At 40.6% G+C, this 23,513-nt stretch overlaps 1 protein-coding gene across 8 annotated transcripts in view; it reads right to left on the bottom strand.

The window, feature by feature from the left end:
* LOC126424772 (uncharacterized) overlaps positions 1-23,513 on the bottom strand; it is a 112,037-nt gene that overhangs the window by 25,701 nt on the left and 62,823 nt on the right. For 6 of the 8 annotated variants that reach the window (XM_050087524.1, XM_050087525.1, XM_050087526.1 and 3 more), the window contains one exon: positions 22,171-22,271. The exons of 1 other annotated variant lie outside the window; for it this stretch is intronic. In XM_050087524.1, the coding sequence (XP_049943481.1) occupies positions 22,228-22,271 (44 nt within the window). In that variant the 3' untranslated portion in view covers positions 22,171-22,227. Of the gene's footprint in view, positions 1-22,170; positions 22,272-22,293; positions 23,298-23,513 lie in introns of those variants that run through there. One more of the 8 variants, XM_050087529.1, reaches the window with a different exon arrangement.

Genomic DNA, 23,513 nt, shown 5'->3' with positions numbered 1-23,513 from the left:
GCGAATAGTTCCATTGGTAATAGGTTGCTGCACTCTAACAATCGTACTATTGGACATCAGTTGAATGCAGTATGTTGCTATCCAGTTACCTGTACTGTTAATTATAATACACGAAACTCAATCTGGACATAAACAGCAGTTCATTCAACATCTCAGTACAAATAAAATGTTTGAACTGAAAATCTGGTGCAGTCTAAATTATTGACAATAGCTTACTTTCAACCACCAACTTTTCTGCCAGATTCGATTGAGGGGCAGCTACTGATGGCATACTTGTACAGGTAATGCCTCTGCTACAGACTCAGGGTGGGTGTAGCATGCCTAACAATTCTCCTTTTTCTACAATGCCTAGGAATTCACCAAGTGAGAACAAAATTTATTACTACTTGAAGGTGTTGTCAATTTTATAATTTTTTCCTGTTATTTTGTGTGTTATGTTTTTAATGCCAATTTCATCCAATACATTTTGAGTTAACCTCTTACTAGTTCACTAGGCACTATGTGTAAATCCAGGACTGATACAAGTTTCCACAAGCAAAATTTCCTGATTTCCAGACAAGTTTTAACATTTTTTCTCGAAAATTTTGAGATCTCAAGGTTGAGTAAAGATGTAGGCTGACAAAAAAAAAATGTAAGGAGTTCTGTATTTCTATATTTCTAAATGTGAGCAAACATCTTAACAACTAACATCAACATCTTTTGTAATGCACTGTTTTTAGATGGAGAAAGCAAGCCAAATAGTATGTGTGTTTCATTAACACCACTGATGTTATTTTATTTTAATATAACGAAACACATTTGATGACAAAAATATGCATTTCCTTGGAGTCACAAGTCAGATTTAAAATATCTTCACTGATATCAGAAATAACCTCAGAAAAAAGTAGGTCTCCTGAAATAACTGTATAAGGTGGGGAAGAGTTGTGTAAACCAACACTACAGGTGACAACCAATAAAATATTGATTCTGCTACATTCATTATTGTCAGTTATTACCCACTGTGTTATGTCTATTATTAGAGGAATTGTGTGTCTGCCTGTTTAACTGAGTGGTAACGTGCTTGCCTACCACGCAGCCGGCCCGAGTTCGATTCCCAGCCAGGTTGGAGATTTTCTCTGCTCGTGGACTGGGTGTTGTGCTGTCATCATCATTTCATGATGATGACAGCCTGAACGAAGGCTTGAAACCTGGCAGCTGAACTTCCCCGGAAGGGGCCTCCTGACCATCAATGCCACACAATTATCTCATTTTACAGGTATTGTGTGATTTTTCTTTCGAAAAATATACGAGTACGTAGTGTACAAACCGCCAGCGACTGGTACAATTTTCTTCTTCTTATAGTCCATACTATATAATTATGAACTACTTTCAAAGTGCAAAAATGTACTAGAATAAATAAAATGTCTATAAAACGCTGCACTGTACAATGTACTTATGGCGAGACAGTCGCAATTCCTGAAATCCATCACCCGTGGCCTCCGGCCTGCCGGGGAGCACCGCAGTCCTGGATTATGGATAAACCACAAAAATCTGCTGCATTATGCCACACACAAACAGACCCAGCCTGTGGGCAGATCGGTGAGATTAGACCCAACAGGCAGAGCCTGCACATTAGTGGGAAACAATGGGCTTCAGATTGGCAGGCCCAATCCATTACCTGCAGAAATAGCCTGAGGTGATCAACCCATGCAACAGATAACTTGCACAAATATTCTGAGAATGAGTATAGGTAACAATTCACCGTAGAGGTCACTGAGCCACACACAGGTATGCAGAAAAGACAATCACATGCCCACAACTAAATTTTCAGCCAGAGCCTTTGCCAGAAAATGAGAGCATACACATTTTCACATAATTGCTCAGACACGACTCGTGCGCACATGACTGCCATCTCTGGCCACTGCGTCAACAGTTTCTGAGAATCAGATCCAAACAAACCACTCCTCATGTCTCCCTGCTCTCGTTAGCAGCTACTAGGTTAGCAGCAAGATGTGGTGGTAGCACTGACTGCAAGCTGAGGGGAGTGGTAGGAAGGGGAGAAGCAGTAAAAATGAGGGAGTAGGGAAGCAGCACACGTACTCAGCTGCACCCAGCTTGCGACGAAGCATGACATCTTAGTAAAAAAACCATTTCATCTACTGAGACAAAAACGAGATTCTTCCAGTTCCTCATCCCCCCCCCCCCCCCCTTTCCCCTTCAAATTTCTCTGACAAGTTTGAAAGTCCCCGATTTTCAGAACTTGTGGCAACCCTGAAATATTTTCTTTTCTAAAATTAAGGCACTGCAGTTCAAATGACATTATTACGTTAATTAATGTAGGTACATTATTTTAATAGATGGCACTGTAATTATAATCAGGGAGTGTACTGGTTACTCTAAGCTTTAATCAAGGTATAACATTCATGAAAAAAGTTTTACAGTATTTTCAATCATTTTCCGCATTTATTCAGTGAATTAATATTTTTCCTCTAATTCAATGTTATCTGTAACATTTTAACATGTAGTTTGGTTTATATAAAAAATACCAAAAAGTTTTAATTGTAATATAGGTTACTTGGTTTTCAGTTTTTAAATTTCAATATTGATTTTATGTACAAACTGAACTGGTAATTCTGTGTCGATATTAGTGGTATAGAGGCCACTGCTCCCCCTGAATGGCATAAGCTGTGGCTGCTTGTACTGCTCTGTAAACAACAGTTTCATTTAGTATCTGGCTATGTACACGTTAAAACCATATGATGCCGTATGTTGTCACATGCTTGTTGTGTCTACAGATCTTGGTTTAAATGGTATGTTACCAAATATGTTGTCACAGTAGTTTACAATGAGGTTTCATTTTACATTTTTCGATCACTGATTCCTGTATGTTTTCTTCTATTTTTTTTAGCACTGACAGTACCTATTCGATAGCTGAAACCTAGATCTGCAATAAAATACACATTGGATTTGTGACCGATTGTTGGATTCCCTTTCCTCATCTGAAATGTACCACAGTCGCTGCACACAATTGTTCTAATGGAATCAAACTTGGACAACACAAGTAATTTCATGATATATGTGTCAGCAACACTAAATTATATCCTGTCTTCCTCTTTGTTTGAGACACAACCAAACTCAATCTCCAGTGTCACAAATTACTGCCAGTAACACTACTGTCTATTCCACCTGAGTGAAGATTGGTAAATATCAAAATTTTCAATATTTTAAAATATTTGTTACATTTATGTTTCAACATATTTTCCTTTGTTTTACATGGAGTTGATAAGAATTGTGACAAGGCACAGCATCACATTCATTTGAGTTGGACCCTTGCCAGGCCAAAATCCAGCAACCACAAAAAATTGGGGCCACTTCTTGAGATACCCAGTGTTTCTACTTCGACTGACACAAGAGTAATATTGTGTTTATTAAATAACAAGATTTTCACCAGGAAACTGTCTGTGTTATGATATTCAGTTTATGTGACTACTGATTTTAACCTGCAGCCAATGGTTCCGCAGTGGTATTGGAAAACCATTCAAACATGCCTGCTGGCCAAAATGGATAGTGGAATAAATTTAATATTGTACTATAGACAGTCAGGCAGCAAACATTTAGTTGTTTCATATATCCCATGTTCTGTATTGTAAAAAGGAAACGGAAAAAAATAATTATTCACTGTTAACAAGCTTTGTAATGTGATGTAAGAAAATGTTAGTCCTTATCTGTCGGACAAAAAAACACAAAATCACTCACCGTATTGCAGAAAATGGTGAAGTAAGCAATTGTTTGTAATATAAATTTATAAACTATGATTAAATTTGAGGAAAAATATTTTAGCACAGAGTGGTCTTATATTCTCAATAAAATTATTAATTTCACAAAATCAAAAATGTATGAAAATTGAAATGAAGGAAAATGAGAGACAGAGTTGAATTTTTACCATGATGCAGGGAATATGTTATAAGCAATTTACCGTAGAAATAAATGGCAACTGTTTCGACTCATAAAAATTAGAAAATATTTTTTTTTTTTTACTTCAAGGGATTAGACGTTCTCGGACATAGTTGTTCTTCCATACCAAATAACATGAATGAACCTGCTAATCTAAAAAAGAAAAAGAGCAAAAGAAACTATAACACATTCAAGACAATTTGTTTTAGAGACAAATTCCTTATGTTTTTGATGTCCTGCAGCTTGTACACTCATGTTCAGAAAAAACGGAACATCTTGAATGACTAGAGATAGGACATTTATATTCACAGGACATGCACGTTAGTATGTTCTGCAGAAATGATTAGCATTCTAGTCTCCTTGGTTCAGTTGCCTGTTGCCTAGAAGGCACAGGGTCCGCCGTGGGCCCTGATCACTTGCTCCACACATGATGGCATCAATGCACATAAGGCGCAAATGGCATCCTGTGGTGTAGCCATCCACACTGCATTCCCTGGCTACAAGTGTGGTGGGCACTGGGTCACAGCATTGCACCTGTCGTTTTGCCATATCCCTCAAATTTTCAATTGCCGACAAGTCTGGTGATCTGGTGGGCCAGGGCAAAAGGCTCAAGTCCTGTGACATCAAGCAAGCACGTGTTCGTGCAGCAACATGTGGTCATACATCGTCTTACTGAAAAATTGTGTCTGGGGCGTCATGCAGGAAGGGTACGGTTGCAGGTCGCAAGGGGTTACACTGGTCACAGTGCCATGGACACGCACCAACTGTGATATCAGTTGTGCCCAACAGCACCCCACCTCATAAGACCTCGAGTTGGCGCCGCATGTCCTTTGCGAATGCAGTCTCTGTGATGCCACTCCCCATCTGTGGCGAACCAAATTGCGGCCATCATTTTCAAACAAACTGAACGTGTATTTGTCCAAAAATACTATCTGATACAATTCCTGACCGCAGGGACGCCATTCCATTCACCACTGCCACCTAGAATGTTTCTGCACATTCATCAAAGGTGGGCAAAGAATTGGATGACGTGCTCGTAACCCATGCTGCAACAGACAGCAGCGGACTGTCATACCGATAGAGTACAATGTGTTACACTGATCCACTGTTGTGCCAGAGCCAAGGAAGACCCGGATCTGTCCTACAATGCCATTTGGTTGAAGCGTCGATCTTGACTGGTGGTGGTCTGGGTGGTGGGACCTGACCCATCTCATCGTGTTCTACGGCCTTCCGTGAACCATTCTGAGCACACCCATTGCACAGCCAAAATGTTTCGTCCCACACAAGCAGCATCACATTATCTCATGCCGATAATGCACCCTCTTTCAATCTCACTGAATTGACGATACGTTTGTGCATACTTTTGCGAGACATCCTGGACATCTGTTCGAGTCACATCGATCCAATCATCAGCTTCGCTTTATGGCAACAATGGGAGCCACAGGCACATTTTACTAGTACGTGGTGTTGTGCCATGATATCGATGTTGACCTGGAACCCACGGGCCGGCATGGTTCAAATGCTATCGTTTCTGCAGAACATACTAATGTACAAGTCCTGTGAATATTAACATCCTATCTCTAGTCATTCTGTTTTTTCTGAACATGAGTGTACCAATGAAGTCCAATGCACACACATTCACTGAAACTCCAGAAAACATTCTTCTTCTTCCTCTTCTTCCTAACACCTTCCTGTTGGGGCAGGATAGGCTTTTTGAGATGAAGCATGCCATTTGTTCTGATCTAATGCTTTCTGTGGATTTAGGCATCTTAATCTAATATCCGAATTTACAGTGCCAGCCACCATAATTTAGGATTCCATGCTGTCTCTGGCCTTCAACAGTGAGCCGATGGGCTGAGATGATGACTGAGCTGGGTGGTTCATGTGCAGTGTGCCCATACAAACTCAATCTTCATTCCTGCATCTTCACACTGATTGGGGCCACTCCAGCTAGATGTCAAATCACCATATTGTTTATACAGTTGGGCACAGAAATGCCTAATGACCTTTTCGGCATCCACATTTCCGCGACGTGTAATAAGTGCTCAGCACTTTTAAGTGTGGGCAAACACTTGGTACCACATAATGCAACTGGCCTCACCATCAAGTGTTATATCATTGATTTTAGGTGGGTACATATCTTCTTATCATAAACACCACCAGTGATTTCTCCGAATCACTTCCAGGTCACTACGGTTCTTGCTCACCAGTCTTCCTCCACATCGTCGTAACACTGTTGTCGAGAATATTGGCATCAAAACATCTACCTCAGTGAGAGCAGCTCAATTAATTTTTACAGTTCCCAGAGATGGAATCATTCCAAGGTACTCAGTCTTGTTGCTGTTCAAATAGAGGTCCAATCTTTACAGATGATCCTGCCCCATTTGGACTCGAGTTTTGAGATCTTTCGTGGTATCAACTGCAAGCATCAAATTGTCAGCACGTAGCTCTATCCGTGGTACACAATTCTGTAGGCTGCACATGACGATATCCATTACGATAACAAAAAGCAAGAGAGACAGAGCTGAGCCTCGATGAATGCCAACTATCGCAGGGAAGTTGTCACTCAGTCCTGCAAACCACCACACCTGCCTGGTGCTATTATACAGCAATTTTATCAAGCTTATGATCACGAAGAGTATACCGAATCACCTGAAAGGGTACTCAATCGAATGCCTTCTCAATATTGAGAAAAGCAAGATGTAATGACCTCCTTTTTTGCACAAAATTTCTCTATCAGCTGGCGCACAACTAATATTGCATCTATCATGCCATCTCCCTTCACACAGCAACATTGATTTATTGAGAGCTGGTGTATGTATCAGAACCTGTTGTCAAGGATACTTACAAATATCTCCATAGCAGGTGTCACTTATAATTAAAGGTTCTGAGGCAGAGCCACCCTAAAATATATATTAAAATAAATTTCTCAATAACGTAATACAGAATTTAAATTATCAGAATGCAGTTCTCATATTTCCCACGCAGATTTAAATAGAGCTGGTCAATGTTTTTGGAACTGTTGGTATGTGATATCATGCAATGTTTTTCAAATAGGTAGTGGCTAGTCTTATGGCTGCACGTAGAAATGTCACTTAGCTCTGCGTAGCAGAGGTCCGTGTGGCTTCCTTGGAGTACAGCTCTAATTGGCATCCTGAAGGCTCTAGTGTTTCAGTCTACGGGTGACTTACCAACCTGCACAAAATTTTCACATTCCAACCCAGCACGTTGAGTTAAGTGTACATTAATCCAGTAGTGAAACCTCCACTATTTTGTGATCATGCCATTTGTTCGTGTGCTGCTGCTCAAGAGTCGCCGTGAGATGAACAGTAGCAAGTGGAGTGTATCGAGTTGGCAGAATCTATTAGCCGCCTTCCACTGCCTGTTATTAGTTTTGAATTTTGGTGAAGTGCAACCAGAGGTATTTTACTGCCTAGTGGCCGCTAACGCCCCACTTACCTGCCCTGGAGGTTAGCGGAATTTTTGTGGCAGTGTACTTTTCCTCGTCTTGCCAATGCTGTCCGGCATGACATGTAGTTCGACAGCCTCCTTGATTGCAGTGTGGATTGTGGTTTCTTTTGTCTACCTTGGTTATAGCGGTTCCTTCTGCCTTTCGATGTCATAAACACTGGATTCTGAAGACGCAGTGCTGTGTGTCACTTCGCCCTCGCTTGAATTATTCCGTTGTTGTACTGGTTATCACACGTTAGGTGGAGTTGGTAAGAGGATTGATCGGCCTTTAAACTGTTCCTATATTGAGTTGCCATCCTGTTAGGTGAGCGTAACTTTTGGCTGCCTGTCTCACCGCTTACGCAGCTGTAGGGACTTGTCTCAGGTCGATCCCTGGAGCACTGTCTGCGGACCACTCCCTTTTTTATTTGGTCTGATTGTGTCAATTGTTTAAAAATAGTATTTGTTTAAATTATTCCTATTGCTTGTGGCCTTCAGCCGACAAATAATTTGAATTCTTTCTTAATAAAGCCTTCAGCCGTCAGTGTAGCTTGTGTTTCAGTCACTTTTTTTAAAATGACTGTTTTTAAGAAATTATTTCCTTAAATAAAGTGTGTGTGTTTACTTTGCAACCAACAGTAACTGATTAGGCCCCGTCCACACCATAACCTGCCTTCCCTAAGTCCCACATTTCAGTGGCAGTAGAGCATGGTTACTATTGTAATAATGCCATTATAGTTACCGTTGGTTCAAATTTTAACTCTGTCAGTGTTACACGATTTTTGTCTTTGCTATTTGGTTGTTTCAGGTGAGGAATTCTAATGGTGCTCAGACAGTGCCCCGGTATCAGCCTGTTGAGGAAAGACCACCTCATTTATGAGCTGGCGGTAAGTTGCCAACCTATTGACGGTAGTGTCTCAGACTTAGCCGCCCGTTTGCGTGCTTCCATTCTTCAGGCGGTTGACGTCACGCCAGATGTTGTGGGTGAGACAGAAACAGCCATTGAGTTTTTGTGTAAGGCTGTTAGGGGCCTTGAGGACACCATTAGCTTTTTGGAAGACACTCAACCTAGTGGCAGTCAGTCAGAGAGAGGGTGGGCACAGTTAGTACATTTATCCAACCAGATAGTGGATTTAAGGACATTAAAGTTAGAGGATCGTTATAAGGAATCAAACGCTCAATTGGGGTCCTTGATTAATGAATTGCAGTTTAAGATTACATGTTTAGAGCTTGATGGGAAGAGAACTGGGGAGCAGGACTTGCTGTCTTTAGGGGGGTGCGTGAACCAGCCTGGGAATGATGCACTTATGTCTACCGAGAGATTAGATGCAGCGTTTGCTAAATTGCCTAATCCTCTGGTGCATCTCTTTTGGGACATCACAGAAGTAGTGATAGACCAACTCGAGCAAATTGAAAGGTTATTATGGTTGTTCGTTCGCCTTGAGCAACACCCTGATGCCTTTAGTGTTTTGCATCAAGTAGTTTTGTTGCTATTGTATCAGTTAGCTAGAGGGGAATTGAGGACTCTCATTCCAGAGCATGCCAGAGGGGTTTTCCTTGTGGCGGTTGAGGGAGCTTGTAATTAACGAAAGATTGGCCATGAGATTTCGCAAACAGCTCAAGTGTCGCTATATTTGGCAGTTGCAGCAAGATAAAGAGGAGTTACAGCAATATGTGGACAGAGTCAAGACGGCCTTCTTGGCCTTGTTAGTCGACTTGCCAGAACACAAGTTAGTTTCTATTGTTCTGAGGGGAATGCAAGCAGCAGATAAGTCGCACTTTGTTTTTTGTGGTCGTCCCTCCACCTGGGAAGAACTTTGTGCTGCTGCTGTAGCGATATCTGCGTTACCGCTCATGGACAATCCATACCATGAAGTTAAGATTCAGCCAATGGGCATTATCAAGGACAACTCCAGATTATTTACATCAGCTGAGTTTGCTAATAGGGAACCACGGCATTGCTTCAGGTGCGGTCAGACAGGACATTTAGTTCGTTCTAGCGTTCAACCACACGCACCCAGATAATAAATGACACTGGGCTGGGCAGTGACCTCGGGATTGAGCCTTTAAACCTTGGGGTGCCCATGTCGTTGCTTGATCATCACCTCCCCTGCTTTATATTTGTTCTCAAGTAGGTGGTGAACCTATTTGTGCCCTTTTGGATTCTGATAGCTCCTTTTCATTGTTGAGCTTGGAATGGTTTCTTGAATTTGGTCATCTTACGAGACTTAAGTCGGTCCCTTCTTCAGTGCAGAGATGTCGGGTTGCCAATGGCCAGGTGTTGCCTCTGCATGGTTGTCTTTGGCCTTGGTTAAGAAGCTGCCGGCTGATTTGATTTTGGAATGTGATTTTATCAGTAAAACTGGTATTGTCTTGGATTATTCTGGAAACACCTTCTTCTTTAAGTTCGCTTCTGCTCAGAAGTTTGGGTTCTGTGAATGTGCTCAGCGTAAGGTGCATCGAGAAATGCCAGCATGCTGGCTGTTGATGTAAAGGTTAATGAGTCTGATCTTGCTCATCTATCTTCACAGCAGGCCTTTGAACTTGGAGATTTGTTACAGAGGTTCCCCGAGCTTCTCTGCGATCGACTGGGGGTTACTAATTTTCCTGAACACCATATTCATCTGTCTGACCATACTCCCGTCATGCAGAGCCCATATCGTCTCTCACTGCCTAAGACAAAGATACTAAGAGGAAAGATCTCTAAGATGCTCGAGCAAGGTGTTATTATGCCTTCTACATATGCTTATGCTTCCCCCATATTCCCTGCTCCTAAGGATCTGGGGCAAGATTTTCGGCCTGTTGTTGACTACTGGCGCCTGAACACCATAGTTGTCTTCAACTCTGTTCCTTTACCTGATCTTCATAACTCTTTTACTTGGTTTGCCAGCACTAATTGGTTCACTGTGCTCGATCTGAATCAAGCCTATTTTATCAGATTTCCTTAGCCGAAGAATGTAAATATGCTACAGCATTTTGTACTGATTGGAATCTGTTTGAGTTTAACATGGTTCCCTTTGGTTTGGCTACTGGCGCAGCCATTCTCACTCGTTTGCTGGATAATATTCTTGGAGACTTGAAATTAGTCTGTGTTTATAATTACTTGGACAACTGGGTGATTCATAGCTGTTCATTTCAGGAGCATTTGGAACATATCCAGCAAGTCATTGCTAATCTGCAAGGGGCTGGTTTGACTGTTAAACCCAGTAAGTTGACATTAGCCAGGCAGCAGATATCCTTAGTATCAGGCAAGAACGTTCCCACTGACCAGGAGCTGACTAAGGATTTGAGAGCTCTCCCGCTGCCTGCTGATAAACATGGGATTGTTAGGTTCATAGGCGTGGCAAATTATTTTAGACATTTTGTCCCTAATTTTGCTCAGTTGGCGGCTCCTTTAAATGAACTGCATCAAAAAGGGGTGTGTGTTTTGAATGGGGGCCTGCCCAAGAGGCCACATTTGAGCACATTAAGACAGCTATAGCCAACCCTCCCATTCTCGGGGTGCCCGATTTTAATAAAAAATTTATTGTACATACTGATGCGTCTAGTGCGGGTATTTCGGCCATCCTCTACAGGAGTCTGAGGGTCAAAGGCAGCCATTAGCGTATGCGACTCGCCGGTTGACCAGTACCAAACTTAAATATTCTGTTTAAGAATGTGAGGCATTGGCTGTCTTGTTCACGATAGAGAAGTATTGCTATTTCAGCTAGAAACTGACAATCAAGCATTGAGCTGGGTGCTAGCAAGGCCACATAAAACTGGCTGTATTGCCAGGTGGGCAGTACGCATTTCAGCATTTCAATTCGAGGTGAAGAACAATTAGAGGCACCGAGAATGCATTCGCAGATGTCCTTAACCGTGTATTTACTGAACAACCATCTAATGAGGACGCCCAAGAAGCTGCAGCATGCAATCTTAGTTGCATCATGTTAGGCAATATTCCTCATTTGTTTAGTGACATTACCAACCACCAGGATCAGGACCCCACTTGGGGGCCGGTTAAGAAATGGCTTTCAGTGGGTGAGCATTTGGATGAACTCATTGTCAGGAAGAGTATTTTGTGTAAAAGAGTGGGACGTACCAAGGAGGTAATCGATGAGTCTTTAGGAGTAAACCAGGAGACCAGGTGTATGTCTGTGATTTTCCTGGGAGGGAGATGCATGTTAGAAACCTTGGTGGTAAGTTCACACCGTTTCCTGGGTCCCTGTACTATTGTGCGTATCTTAGGCCCAGTTAATCTTCTGGTTAAAGACAATCGCACCGGTAAGCAATACTGGGTCCATCTTCATCAAATCAAGTTTGGTTAGGACACTTGCACTTGCTGGGTTACCCCCGGACTGGTGTTTCAGGGGAGGAGGTTGATCTGTGTGCGGCTCGCGTTGGTACCGTTGGTAGGTTGCCATCGTTTAATAGGGATAGTGGCGTCTTGTTTTCTTCTTCTGTTTACTGGCACCACTCTGTCTGCTAGTGTTGTCTGTCCGTGAGGGGCAGCACCAGTGTTTATTGATATCTATTACCAAGTGCTATCTTTGGAAGGACATGAAGTGTTTTCCGGGTCATGTGCATTGGTAGTTCAGTTGGGACGGAGGAGCAGAGAGGTCAGGCAGCTTGAGGACATGCTGGGACCGCTGGTGGCACACCGGCGTTGCAGGATCGAGGGGTTGTAGTTATGAGGGCCACAACCCCATTGTCCACCGGACCCAGCACGTTGAATTGAGTGAACATTAATCCAGTAGTGAAACCTCCACTATTTTATGATCACGCCATTTGTTCGTGTGTTGCTGCTCAAGGGTCGCCGTGAGATGAACAGCAGCAAGTAGAGCGCGTCGAGTTGGTGGAATCTATTAGCTGTCTTCCACTGCCTGTTATTAGTTTTGAATTTTGTGTTATTATTTAGTGAAGTGCAACCAGTGGTATTTTACTGCCTGGTGGCCGCTAACGCCTCAGTTACCTGCCCTGGAGGTTAGTGTATTTTTGTGGCAGTGTACTTTTCCTCACCTTGCTGATGCTGTCCAGCATGAAGTGTAGTTCGACAGCCTCCTTGATTGCAGTGTGGATTGTGGTTTGTTTTGTCTACCTTGGGTGTAGTGGTTCCTTCTGCCTTTCGATGTTTTAAACAGTGGATTCTGAAGACACAGTGCTGTGTGTCACTTCGCCCTCGCTTGAATTATTCCATCATTGTACTGGTTATCACACGTTAGGTGGAGTTAGTAAGAGAATTGATTGGCGTTTAAACTGTCCCTAGTTTGAGTTGCCATCCTGTTAGCCCAGTGTAAATCTTGGCTGCCTGTCTCGCTGCTTATGCAGCTGTAGGGACTTTCTCAGACCGATCCTTGGATCACTGTCTGTGGTTCACTCCCTTTTTTATTTGGTCTGATTGTGTCAATTGTTTAAAAATAATATTTGTTTAAATTATTCCTATTGCTTGTGGCCTTCAGTCGACAAATAATTTGAATTCTTGCATAATAAAGCCTTCAGCCGTCAGTGTAGCTTGTGTTACAGTCATTTTTTAATGATTGTTTTAAAAATTATTTTGGTATCTTTAATTGTCTTCCTCATGTGAAATTCAGGCCTTCAGTCGTTAATTGTTCTGAAGTATTGCTTGTGGCCTTCAGCCGACAAATAATTTTGAATTCTTTCATAATAAGGCCTTCAGCCATCAGTGTAGCTTGTGTTACAGTCAATCTTTTTCAAATGATTGTTTAAAAAAACTTATTTCCTTAAATAAAGTGTGTTTACTGTGCAACCAACAGTAACTAATTAGGCCCCGCCCACACCTTTTCCTGCTTTCCCTAAGTCCCACATTTCAATAGTGTAGGCTGTTTAATGAAGAAAGGACAAATGTTCATGATGAAGTACAATCTGGATGGCCTACAGCCATGAATGAAGGCTCGACACAAAAAGTTGATGAGGCAATTCGCTAAAACAGACCCTTTTATACTGGCGAACAGCATCAGATATTTCCACAAGTTTTACGATCAGTAGCTTATCACACTGTTATCAACAAAATTCACTACCAAAAAGTTGTGCAAGATGAAAAAATGTTAACATTCACTACCAAAAAGTTGTGCAAGATGAAAAAATGTTAACAGAAGAACCTAAAACAAAGTGAATGGCACATTCTTTGTCCATTTTAGAGTGCTATTACACGGAAGGTGATGATTTCTTGAGTCACACTGTAACCAGTGATGAAACATGGATTGCGCACTACACTCCAGAGAATAACCATCAATACAGTGAGTGGCATCATTCAAACTCCCCAATGAAACCATGAAAATTCAAACGAGAATCTTCAACATGGAAAATCATCGCCATGGTGTTTTGGGACCAGAAAGGCATGCCTCTGTTAGACTTTTTGCCAAGGGAAATGACCATAAATACTAATACGAACTTTGAAACATTATTAAAGCTTAGGCGAACGCTGTTCAAAATCACCAGCAGGGACTGCTCTCTAGCTGTGTCATTCTGCTTCATGACAATGCTCGGCCTCACATTGCGGCAAGAATAAAGACGTGACTGCACAAGTTTCATTGGGAATTACTGGTTCATCCGCCATACCACCCTGACTTAGCACCATTAGATTTTCATCTGTTTCCAAAATCCAAAACTGAAGGAATTTCTTGATGGAAAGCACTTGGAAAATTATTACACGATGAAAAAAAGTGTTGCTAACTGGTTTGACGATCAGGCAGCAGCATTCTTTGATGCTTGGATCCAAAAGCTGGTGCAATGGCTTGACAAATGTTTAAATGTTCTTTGGTGACTAAATTGAAAAAAGGAAAATGTGCTCACTGTAGTTTGTGATACAATCTTCTTTCGTAAATAAAGTTTCTCTTACTCTATTGCAAATAGGTTCTCACTTTAAAAATGACCCTCACACAATTTACCGTAGATTGCACAAGATTTGTTTTGAGAACAAAATGTTGACAGAAACACAAAATGAAATGTTTCTCTATATGTACAATCCTTGAAAAGTGCTTTTGGTTCCAATGGATTTCTGATTTGTGTACACGGGTAGAGTCTGTACTACCACTCTTCTTAAAATTGCTCAGCTAATGCACAGCAGAGAAATTGGAGATGTGAAATTATCAAATACACAATTATATGACAGTTGTAGCAAATTAGTAACGAGACTGGAACACCTGATACAGAAAAAGAATTGAATAGAAGTATTTGAATATCTAGGAGATTATGTCTGTGAGTTTTAAAGTGGACTGACTGGACAAATCTAGACATGGAAAGGCAGATGCCAGACAGAGATTTATTGGAAGAATCTTAAGGAAGTAAGAAAGTGTAATTCGTGCACAAAACATTATTCAAGTGCTCTAATTACTGCTTAGCATTACTTTTGTGTAAAGATCAAGAATTAGCATGTGTCTGTATGACACAAATAATACTGATTAAATTTAAATAAATGAAACCCAATAGAACATTATTTTAATAGTTATACTAAATCTAAATCAATTGTGTGATCAGATTCAGACTGGAAGAAGAAGAAGAAGAAGAAGAAGAAGTAAATGTAATGCAACTGGCAGTTATTCTCCGTAATAGACAGCGTCTCACAACTAATAATACAGGAATGAAAGAAAATATCTTCAACAGGCCTTAAACAGGTGTAACAAGATTACAGTAGCTCATTGTTTTGCAAGAAATCAGTGAAAGTCCAGTCCTGTCATATGTACCATAATGTAATGCTGGCTGCTAATGGAGTAAACTAGATGACACTATAGTTTGTAGTTTTAAATAAAAATGTTTATTAAAAAAAAAGAAAACAAATCCCTTGAGATAGCAATGTAATTACTAGCCAGTGTTCTCAATACTTGACTGAACACCACTAAATAAAGAACATAATTCATTTCCTATACCTATTACTCCATTCTGTCAAGACACCTGACAAAAACGTTAAAGTTAACAACATAAAATCTTTCGCGAAAGCATCTGAGTTCAACATCGACATCTCTCGCAAAACTTAGGACTTTTGACTGTGTTGCTGGCCAGCACCCAGAAATGAAACACAGGCTCTTTGTATTGTCTCTCCACACAGAACCCTCATCTGACATCTCCCAACACAATGTGTCGTTTTTTTTCCGCAAATGATAGGTCTCATCCACAAGTGAAGTATCTTACATGATATAAAAATTTAAAATTAATGACCCTATCAGCCAATTTACGTAAATTATGCAAAGCATGCTAAAATGCATGTTAATTTAATGTTGTATGATGCAAAATAAATTATTATTTATATAATGATAAATTAAGTGTGTGCGACATTGCTGAGCTAGTCTTCTTATAAATAGTAAAATAAACCACAAGAAACCACCAGACATTTATGCAGGACTTCTGCTCAGACCTTACTTTTGTGTACTGGATTTAAGATAAAAGCAATAAGGTTTCTAATTCAGCATGCCAAGGAGTATTTTCATGTTATCCCGTGCATTCGAGTGGAATTTACATCCTGCTGTTGATAACTCGGAAACTTAAGTTTAGTTAAGTTCCCAGTACATGCTTGTGTGGATTTTCCTTGTTACATTGACTGCAAACAGAAGTTTATGGACCATACCTGTGCCACTGAGCATTTCATGCCCTAGCTCAGTACAGTAGCAGAGTTTGACTGCCAGACATTTCTGCTTCTGTTCATACACCTGCAGGGAACTTTGCGTGACTCTTTCCTGCTTGGAAACTACTTTACTCAACACACTGAGCTGCTCATAACTGGACTGGGAGCTCGCAGCTAAGTGACACTGAGATAAAATCTGTGTACGATTGCCGCTGCAGGAATTTCACAGCACACTCAAAGCCAGTGCAGGTGTTCACTCCAGTTAGATGCCAATATTTCTGTCAGAGGGCTGCAACATCACCCAGTAGTTAGATTTCTTACTTCGGGAAACTTCTCCTTACTTAAAACAATTCCTTGTGTAATTCTGTCCTCACACATTCCTGTATATGGTGAGCTTTTGCCTACATGTCTACATCTACTCTATACAGTGTGTGGCTAGGAGTTTGTTGTGTACCTGCATCATTTTTAACACTTACCATTCTGTGGGAATGAATGTCAGAGAAATTAGTACATTTTGTGACCCATTTTAAAATGTGAGCTTTTGGAATTTTGTAAGTACAGCTGCCCATAATGCACAATGTCTTTTTAGTACTGCCTCACACTGCAGTTTGTTGAACATTTCTGTATCTTATGCTGACCCGACAAACCTATAATGAACTTTGCGGGTCAACTTTTTATGTCTTCTCTCATCTGTCAATCTAACTCAGGACACCCTCCAGGCTGACGAACGGTACTCGAGAATTGGTCGCATGTGGACACGTGCTAATTATTCTACTATGCCTACTGCTATTCTAATTTTGCTTAGGGAACAAGGTTTTGGTGACATCAGGACTTTAAGGGAAAACTGTATCCCCCAACATTGTCCCCTTCCAAATAAGAAGGAAATAGAGAAAGACAAAAAGGTGCTATTCATTCTGCTAAACGAAAAGAACGTGGTCTGTTGTTGTTTAAATAGCAGGACAATTTCACTGTTTCTACAGAATCAAATACAACTGTTCTGAACCCAATAATTAATGTTAAAAGAAATTCTTAGTGGTCAAGGAAACACATTGAAGTTCCTGGATCCTCCATCCACTCAGAATACAAGCCCACTAGCTCCAGTTTCATGGAATGAAGCACCTGATTATGAAAATAAAGGAACTCAGCAAGTACCAAGTGCAAGAAGTATAATGTGAGACTATACCTGTATATTGAGTGTTTTGCTTCTGATCACCACAAATAATTAGTTGTTTTTGTTTTTGATTTGTACTGTGCACTCATGTTTAATTTGTTTCTTTCAGAACAAGAATGTGTAATCATTTCATATGAATGTACATTTTGTTCTCAATTGTGCTTAGCATTACGTACATGGTGTAATATATTTTATTAAAACAAGAATTGTAAAAAATTAACTTTCTTCACTTTAAATGCTTCTTTTTCAATATAACAAACAAGGTAAAAGTAGTAAACATAAAAAAATTTAACAAAAATTAATTTGGCGCTAACTGATTAACATTGTAGCTGTATTGTCTCCACCCACTTACACTCGTTTAATACTGCAGTTACCAAGTTGTTCAAATAAACTCTACGAACCTTAATTTCAAGAAGGGAAATGTTTTGCACCAGTTTCTGGCCCATGTGTAGTTATTTATAATTTTATATATCTAAAAACAAAGATGATGTGACTTACCAAACGAAAGTGCTGGCAGGTCGATAGACACACAAACAAACACAAACATACACACAAAATTCAGGCTTTCGCAACCAACGGTTGCTTCGTCAGGAAAGAGGGAGGGAGAGGAAAGACGAAAGGATGTGGGTTTTAAGGGAGAGGGTAAGGAGTCATTCCAATCCCGGGAGCGGAAAGACTTACCTTACCAAACTTTTGTTTGGTAAGTCACATCATCTTTGTTTTTAGATATATTTTTCCCACGTGGAATGTTTCCCTCTATTATATTCATATTTATAATTTTATTTGTTTAACAGATGGTACTCATAATGTCACAAGACCACTGAGCAATACAGGGGCAAGGTGAAATGTTAAGAGATGCATTCAGAGGTCAGAGTATTATGTCATATGTTTTGATGAGTTCATTTCATGCTTTAAGTGTGATTCTGCAAGGTCTACAAATAGGCATCTGTAGCTGCATTCCACTGGCTCTCAACATTTTCAACCATAAATATCTTTAGATGCAGGAGTAGGTGGAAAACTGAGGAGCAAAATCTGGTAAATGACAAGCCTGTTTCTAATGCCATTCAGTTTTCCACTGTAGAACACCTCTGAGGGTAACAAGATTGTCCCGATGAAAGATTGTCTTCTCCTTTTGAGATCCAACTCTCTTCTCACATACTTTTTTTTCCCATCTAGTCAGTCTACGATAATTTCACAGTATTCAACAGATGCTATTTTACTCTTTGTGAGGCAATTGAGGAGAGAAATCCCTTTTGCATCCCAGTAAATGCTTGCTGTAAATTTTCCAAGCAAATGAATGTGACATCACATTTTGTGGTGCAGAGTGGACCTCAACCCCCTTTTTTTATGGCTGTTTTCTTCTAGGATGAAACTGTGGACTCTTGTCTCATCCACAGTAACTAAACAGCACCAAAAAAACTTACATTCTTTTTAAAACACTTCAGATATTGCCCTGATACTTTATTCTGATTTTTGATGTTGTTCAGCAATCTGCAATCTTCACTGAATATGCTTAAGGTGATGAATACATTGGACATTCATAATCATCCATTGTAGAATACAATACTCAGCTTTTTTTATGTTTTCATCTGTAATTGTAGTTTTGGGACATCATTCAATACAATATCTTCAAAAGATTCATGGACACATCTGCATTCCTTTCTTCACTATTGAAAATAATGAGGAATGAGGCAAAACTACTTCATCTGTGGACGAATTTCCAGCGGCAATAAACCATCCAACAAAAAAGTTATCTACATTAATCTTTTGAATGAAATAGCACAAAATGACTACCTACAAAAGCTGCCTACTCTGCAGATCAAATTTACACTGAACAACAGGACTTCCCAACTTTACCTGAAGTACCCAACTTTACCTGAAGTAACATTTGCAGTACTCAAAAGCCTCATCTCAATAATGTGATTTTTGAATAATAAAAGGGTATCCTACTGGCTGGGTTTTGTTCTAGGGCATCAGATGCTTGTAATATTCAGTGGATACATTATTGCCTCACAATATACATATGAAAACATACTTAAAAGCGGGCGAGGTTGTAACACATCACAACTCCCCTGGCTGTCACGTAGCTCTTTCTGTTTAGTTTTGGGGTATGACATAAAATTATCATCTTTATTTTTCTCATCAAGTATTCTTTACTATCAATTAGGTGCTCGCTTAAGGAATTTTATCTCTGTTGCCATTTCATTTCCAGTTATTCTAAATTAAATGAGAAAAAGAGAGAGGCAGATGTATTTTGTCTCCTCCTAGTGGATGTCAAACCGAGGGGCCGCAAAGAGCGTGTGCTAAAATTTTTGTACCAGTTTTGACAAAATGAAAACCAGTGAGCGTTAAGCCCTCTTGGTGTGGACAACATTATCACCCTGTTCAGCTATTTTATATTTGTGTTACATGACAAACACTAACAGAGAGCATATGAGACAAGGCACAGGAAAGATTTCTTCAGCCAGTTGTACTGAAAATGATACGAGATGGTATAAGCAATAAACAACAGTACCCATCAGTACATTACCACTAAGTCCCTGATTCTTTTACTAATCAAACTCCCACGTATAACACAGCTTCAAACTTATGATTATTTTACAAATGAGTTAATTTTTAAATATCTGACGTTAAGCACCTAAGCAAGAAAAAGTATGGAATTACATTTAACCCACTGTCCCCACACCCTCTATCAAATAATTTCCCCTTCTTCTGTTCTGACACCCCCTACCAAACTATGCCCCCACATCACCGGTGCACCTCACCGGCTCCGGCACCCACGCGTCATGTGCCTATGGTTGATCCCTGACTGCAGCGGGCAGGGCGCACTAGCTTTGTGGGCCTAAGTGAACCAATTACGTAATGCAATTTTGTAAATGTCTCTACAGCAATGCTTCATTGTTGTCAGAACTTCGTACACAGCTACTATTGGTGCCCGTTGCCATTAGTGTTTCGCTGACGAGTGCCAGCAACGGCGTTGTGAGCTGTCAGAGATCTTCTTATGCTGTCTCAACTACAGCCTGCACACCTAGCACTCCTCTCCCCCACATTCATAGTTGGCAAACCTGCTGCCTCCCTCTGAGCCACTAGCTATTCTTCCCCAGCCCCTCTTCCTGTCTTCGCCTCCCCCCCCCCCCCCCCCCCCCACATACACACAAATGACATAACCCAACCTCACCATAGTCCACCTACTGAAATGCAATGCCGGCATTGTATGTCCCATATTTTTCACATTAATCGAAGTGTTGTCTCCAGACTGTGGAGGAAGTTTCAGGAAACACATTCAACAGCGGATCAACATCACGAAGGCTGTCCACACAAAACTACAGCAGCTCAGGACCAGTACATAATGAAATGTGCGCAGACACACCCTACAAAGACAGCGACTACACTGCGCCACAAGTTTCGAGAAGACACAGACGTTACCGCAAGTACCCAAACTGTGTGCAGCAGACTTCCCTGTAGGGGGCTGTTCACCACTCCGTCCACATCACAGGAGTATTTGTGTAAGAGGGCTTAGGGCACATGAATGTTGGACACGAGACCATTGGACCAAAATGCTGTTCACAGACGATGTGCAAATGGACTTGCACCTTGACGATAACTCTGTTTGCATACGGAGGTGAACAGGGGAACATAATCATACCTCAGCAATTGTGGAATGTCACCAACAATCTGGTGGCCCAGTCGTGTTGAAAACATTTTCCGATCCATAATCAGTGGTTTTGCAGAGACTGTAGGGGAAGGGTTTACTCTACAAGATGATAACGCCCGATCTCAACGTGCTCGCAGTTTGTGTCGGTTTCGGACAGGACGTGGGATCCGAAGAATGGATTCGCCAGCACGCTCACAGGATACGAATTGCATAGAGCATGCAGAGAGCATGCTCAAAACAGCGATTTCTAGTCATCAACATCCTCCATTAACGATTGAAGCTCTCAGAAATGCTGCCACTGAGGAGTGGGAAAATATGTCTCAAAAGGCCTGCAACGAGTTGGTACTGAGCATGTCCCATTGCATTTGAGAGTGCCTGAAAGTTTGTGGAGGACTTGCAGATTACTACACAGTGCACTGTTTTTTGATGCTGTGGGACATCGCAATTTTTTGTTTTTTCAAATAATGTTCCTTTTTCACTTCATAACTGATTCAAAACGAACATATAGTGTAGTTTTTCTTTGTGCAATATTCTGTATTAACAAAAAATACAGTATAAGACATCTATGTTATTTCAAGATACGAGAACCAATTACGTGCTTAACTTTTTTTGATGGATTTATTAAGGTTAAAGTTTGTTGGAAGTCATTAAGTTCTCTCATTATTAATCACTGGATAAGTATAGTATGGGTAATTTGGAATCTGTTTTAAGCAACAGCTAGTTTTTCATGCATCTAAATGCTTATGGTGTCATATCTCATGAATTACATCATACAATGATATAATTTTACAGGTACATTCAGTGATATATGTGGATACTGACCTCAAAATGTGTTGCAAAGAAGGTTAGTAGTAAAGCAGTAATAAAAAGTTTAATGCTGTTAAGAGACAGTTTCACTGCAGGAACTGCAAAAATGTAGTAAATAAAAATCTTTTTTGCTTTCATTATTTTGTGGAGGGTATGAAACCAGTCTCAGGACTGAAGACAACAACAACATCAGTGAGAAAAAGGTTCATGTAGATTTGAAATTATGAGTAAAGTTTGTTGTAAGTCACTAAGTGTTCTCATCTCAAATACTGGATGAACAGATGAACAGAGTATGGGTAATTTGCGTGCAGTGAGTTATGCTGCCTCGACACACACACACACACACACACACACACACACACACACACACACGGTTTATAACTGTAATACTAGTCTTACAATGTTAAATCTTCAACGTAAGACTATGTCTCATAATGAGTACATTACATAGCAATTTAAGTTTTTACATTTGTCCAAAAAATACTGAAAAACACATTTTTGTTGTTCCTGTAAGCTGTTTAATAAGCAACCTGCAATTGTGACATGCAGCGTTGGCTGGGTTAGCCGTTTAGTAATTAGTAATAGAGATGCTCACACCTTTCGATGTTCCTCTCCCATTCTACTAAATGGGGCTCTTTTTCTGAATTTGTAGATTCACTTCTCATAAGGAGAAGTTTCAGCAGGAAGAAATCCCAAGTCTGTAAAGGAAAACCACTGTAATCACGTTGCTGTGGTAGAGGAACATGTCACTATGTTAAGTGAACAATAAACAAACACTACGAGTGATACATATGTGTCTGCGTAATAGCATTTCACATTACAAGTAATGAGAACATATGAAGGAAGGTGATGGTCATTATGAGTTATTTTTGTGCCCATCCCAAAATATGCCTGTAATGCTTCAGCAAGAACACTGAATATCTTATATATAATAGTTAGATGATGTAGAAATTCCTATATATTTGTAAATAGAGGATAAATATTGTCATAATGTTATTAAGTTTGCAAAGCAAATGCTTTCATATTTTGAACATTTGCTAAAAGAATACTGTAGGCTCAAGTTGTAAATCCTTCTTAAAGCTTACAGCCATTTTTGTTACACATTGTAAAATTGCCGAACATGACACCCTCGTAAATGTTTATAGCTTCCCATATGATTGTAAGAACACCGTGCTTTGAGCATTGTAACCATTATTATTTAAACACTATACAATGCCTAATTTCAAATCAGGGTGACTTAACTGAACTTGACTGCATCAAATGTTAGTTCCCCCATCAAAGGAACTCACAATCACAGCTACCCAGCAATTGTTTGACACTCCACTGCTGACAAAAGTTCTGGCAGTGAAGTGGTGGGTTTGTGCTAGGTAGAGGAGTAAGACAGGTCTACTCGCAGACTCAGAAGAATGGCGTAAAGGAGCCATCGTGTTTGGATGTGTCGTGACCACACTGCAAATCCAGTCGCTCAGTCTGTTGGCGTACCAATAGGAACTGTGAACCTCTCACAGCCCTGTAATGTGGCTCATGAACAGTGTCATGCCTCACCAGTGACAACTGGTTTCAAACCGGACAAGAACTGCTATCAGCAAATGCGGGCTCTTCTCGACCAGTTTCGTGTGGATGAGAGAACTGCACGCAGTGGAGTTCTGGAGGTGGATACTTCACACGAGGCCATTCCTCAGAGCGGCACATAAAGCTGTGGATCTTCAGTGTACCGAACAACTCTGAAACAAGACAGAATCTTACTGGAGACACGTAGCATAGTCCGACGAGTCACAATTTTGATTCTTTGCGAAAAATACAAGGTGTTGAGTGTTCTGAAGGTCCTTACAGACATTTGACCCAGCAGTTTCTCAGGCCAGGCGTGATTCTGTGATGTTTCGGAGGTGCTTTTCGTGCCAAAGCCTGGGCTCACTCGCCTGTATCACAGCAAATGAGAA

This window comes from Schistocerca serialis, chromosome 10 (assembly GCF_023864345.2).
Source record: "Schistocerca serialis cubense isolate TAMUIC-IGC-003099 chromosome 10, iqSchSeri2.2, whole genome shotgun sequence".
Classification (NCBI taxonomy): Eukaryota; Metazoa; Arthropoda; class Insecta; order Orthoptera; family Acrididae; genus Schistocerca; species Schistocerca serialis.
The sequence above is the reverse complement of the archived record's forward strand: the minus strand, read 5'-3'. Positions and strand labels throughout refer to the sequence as shown.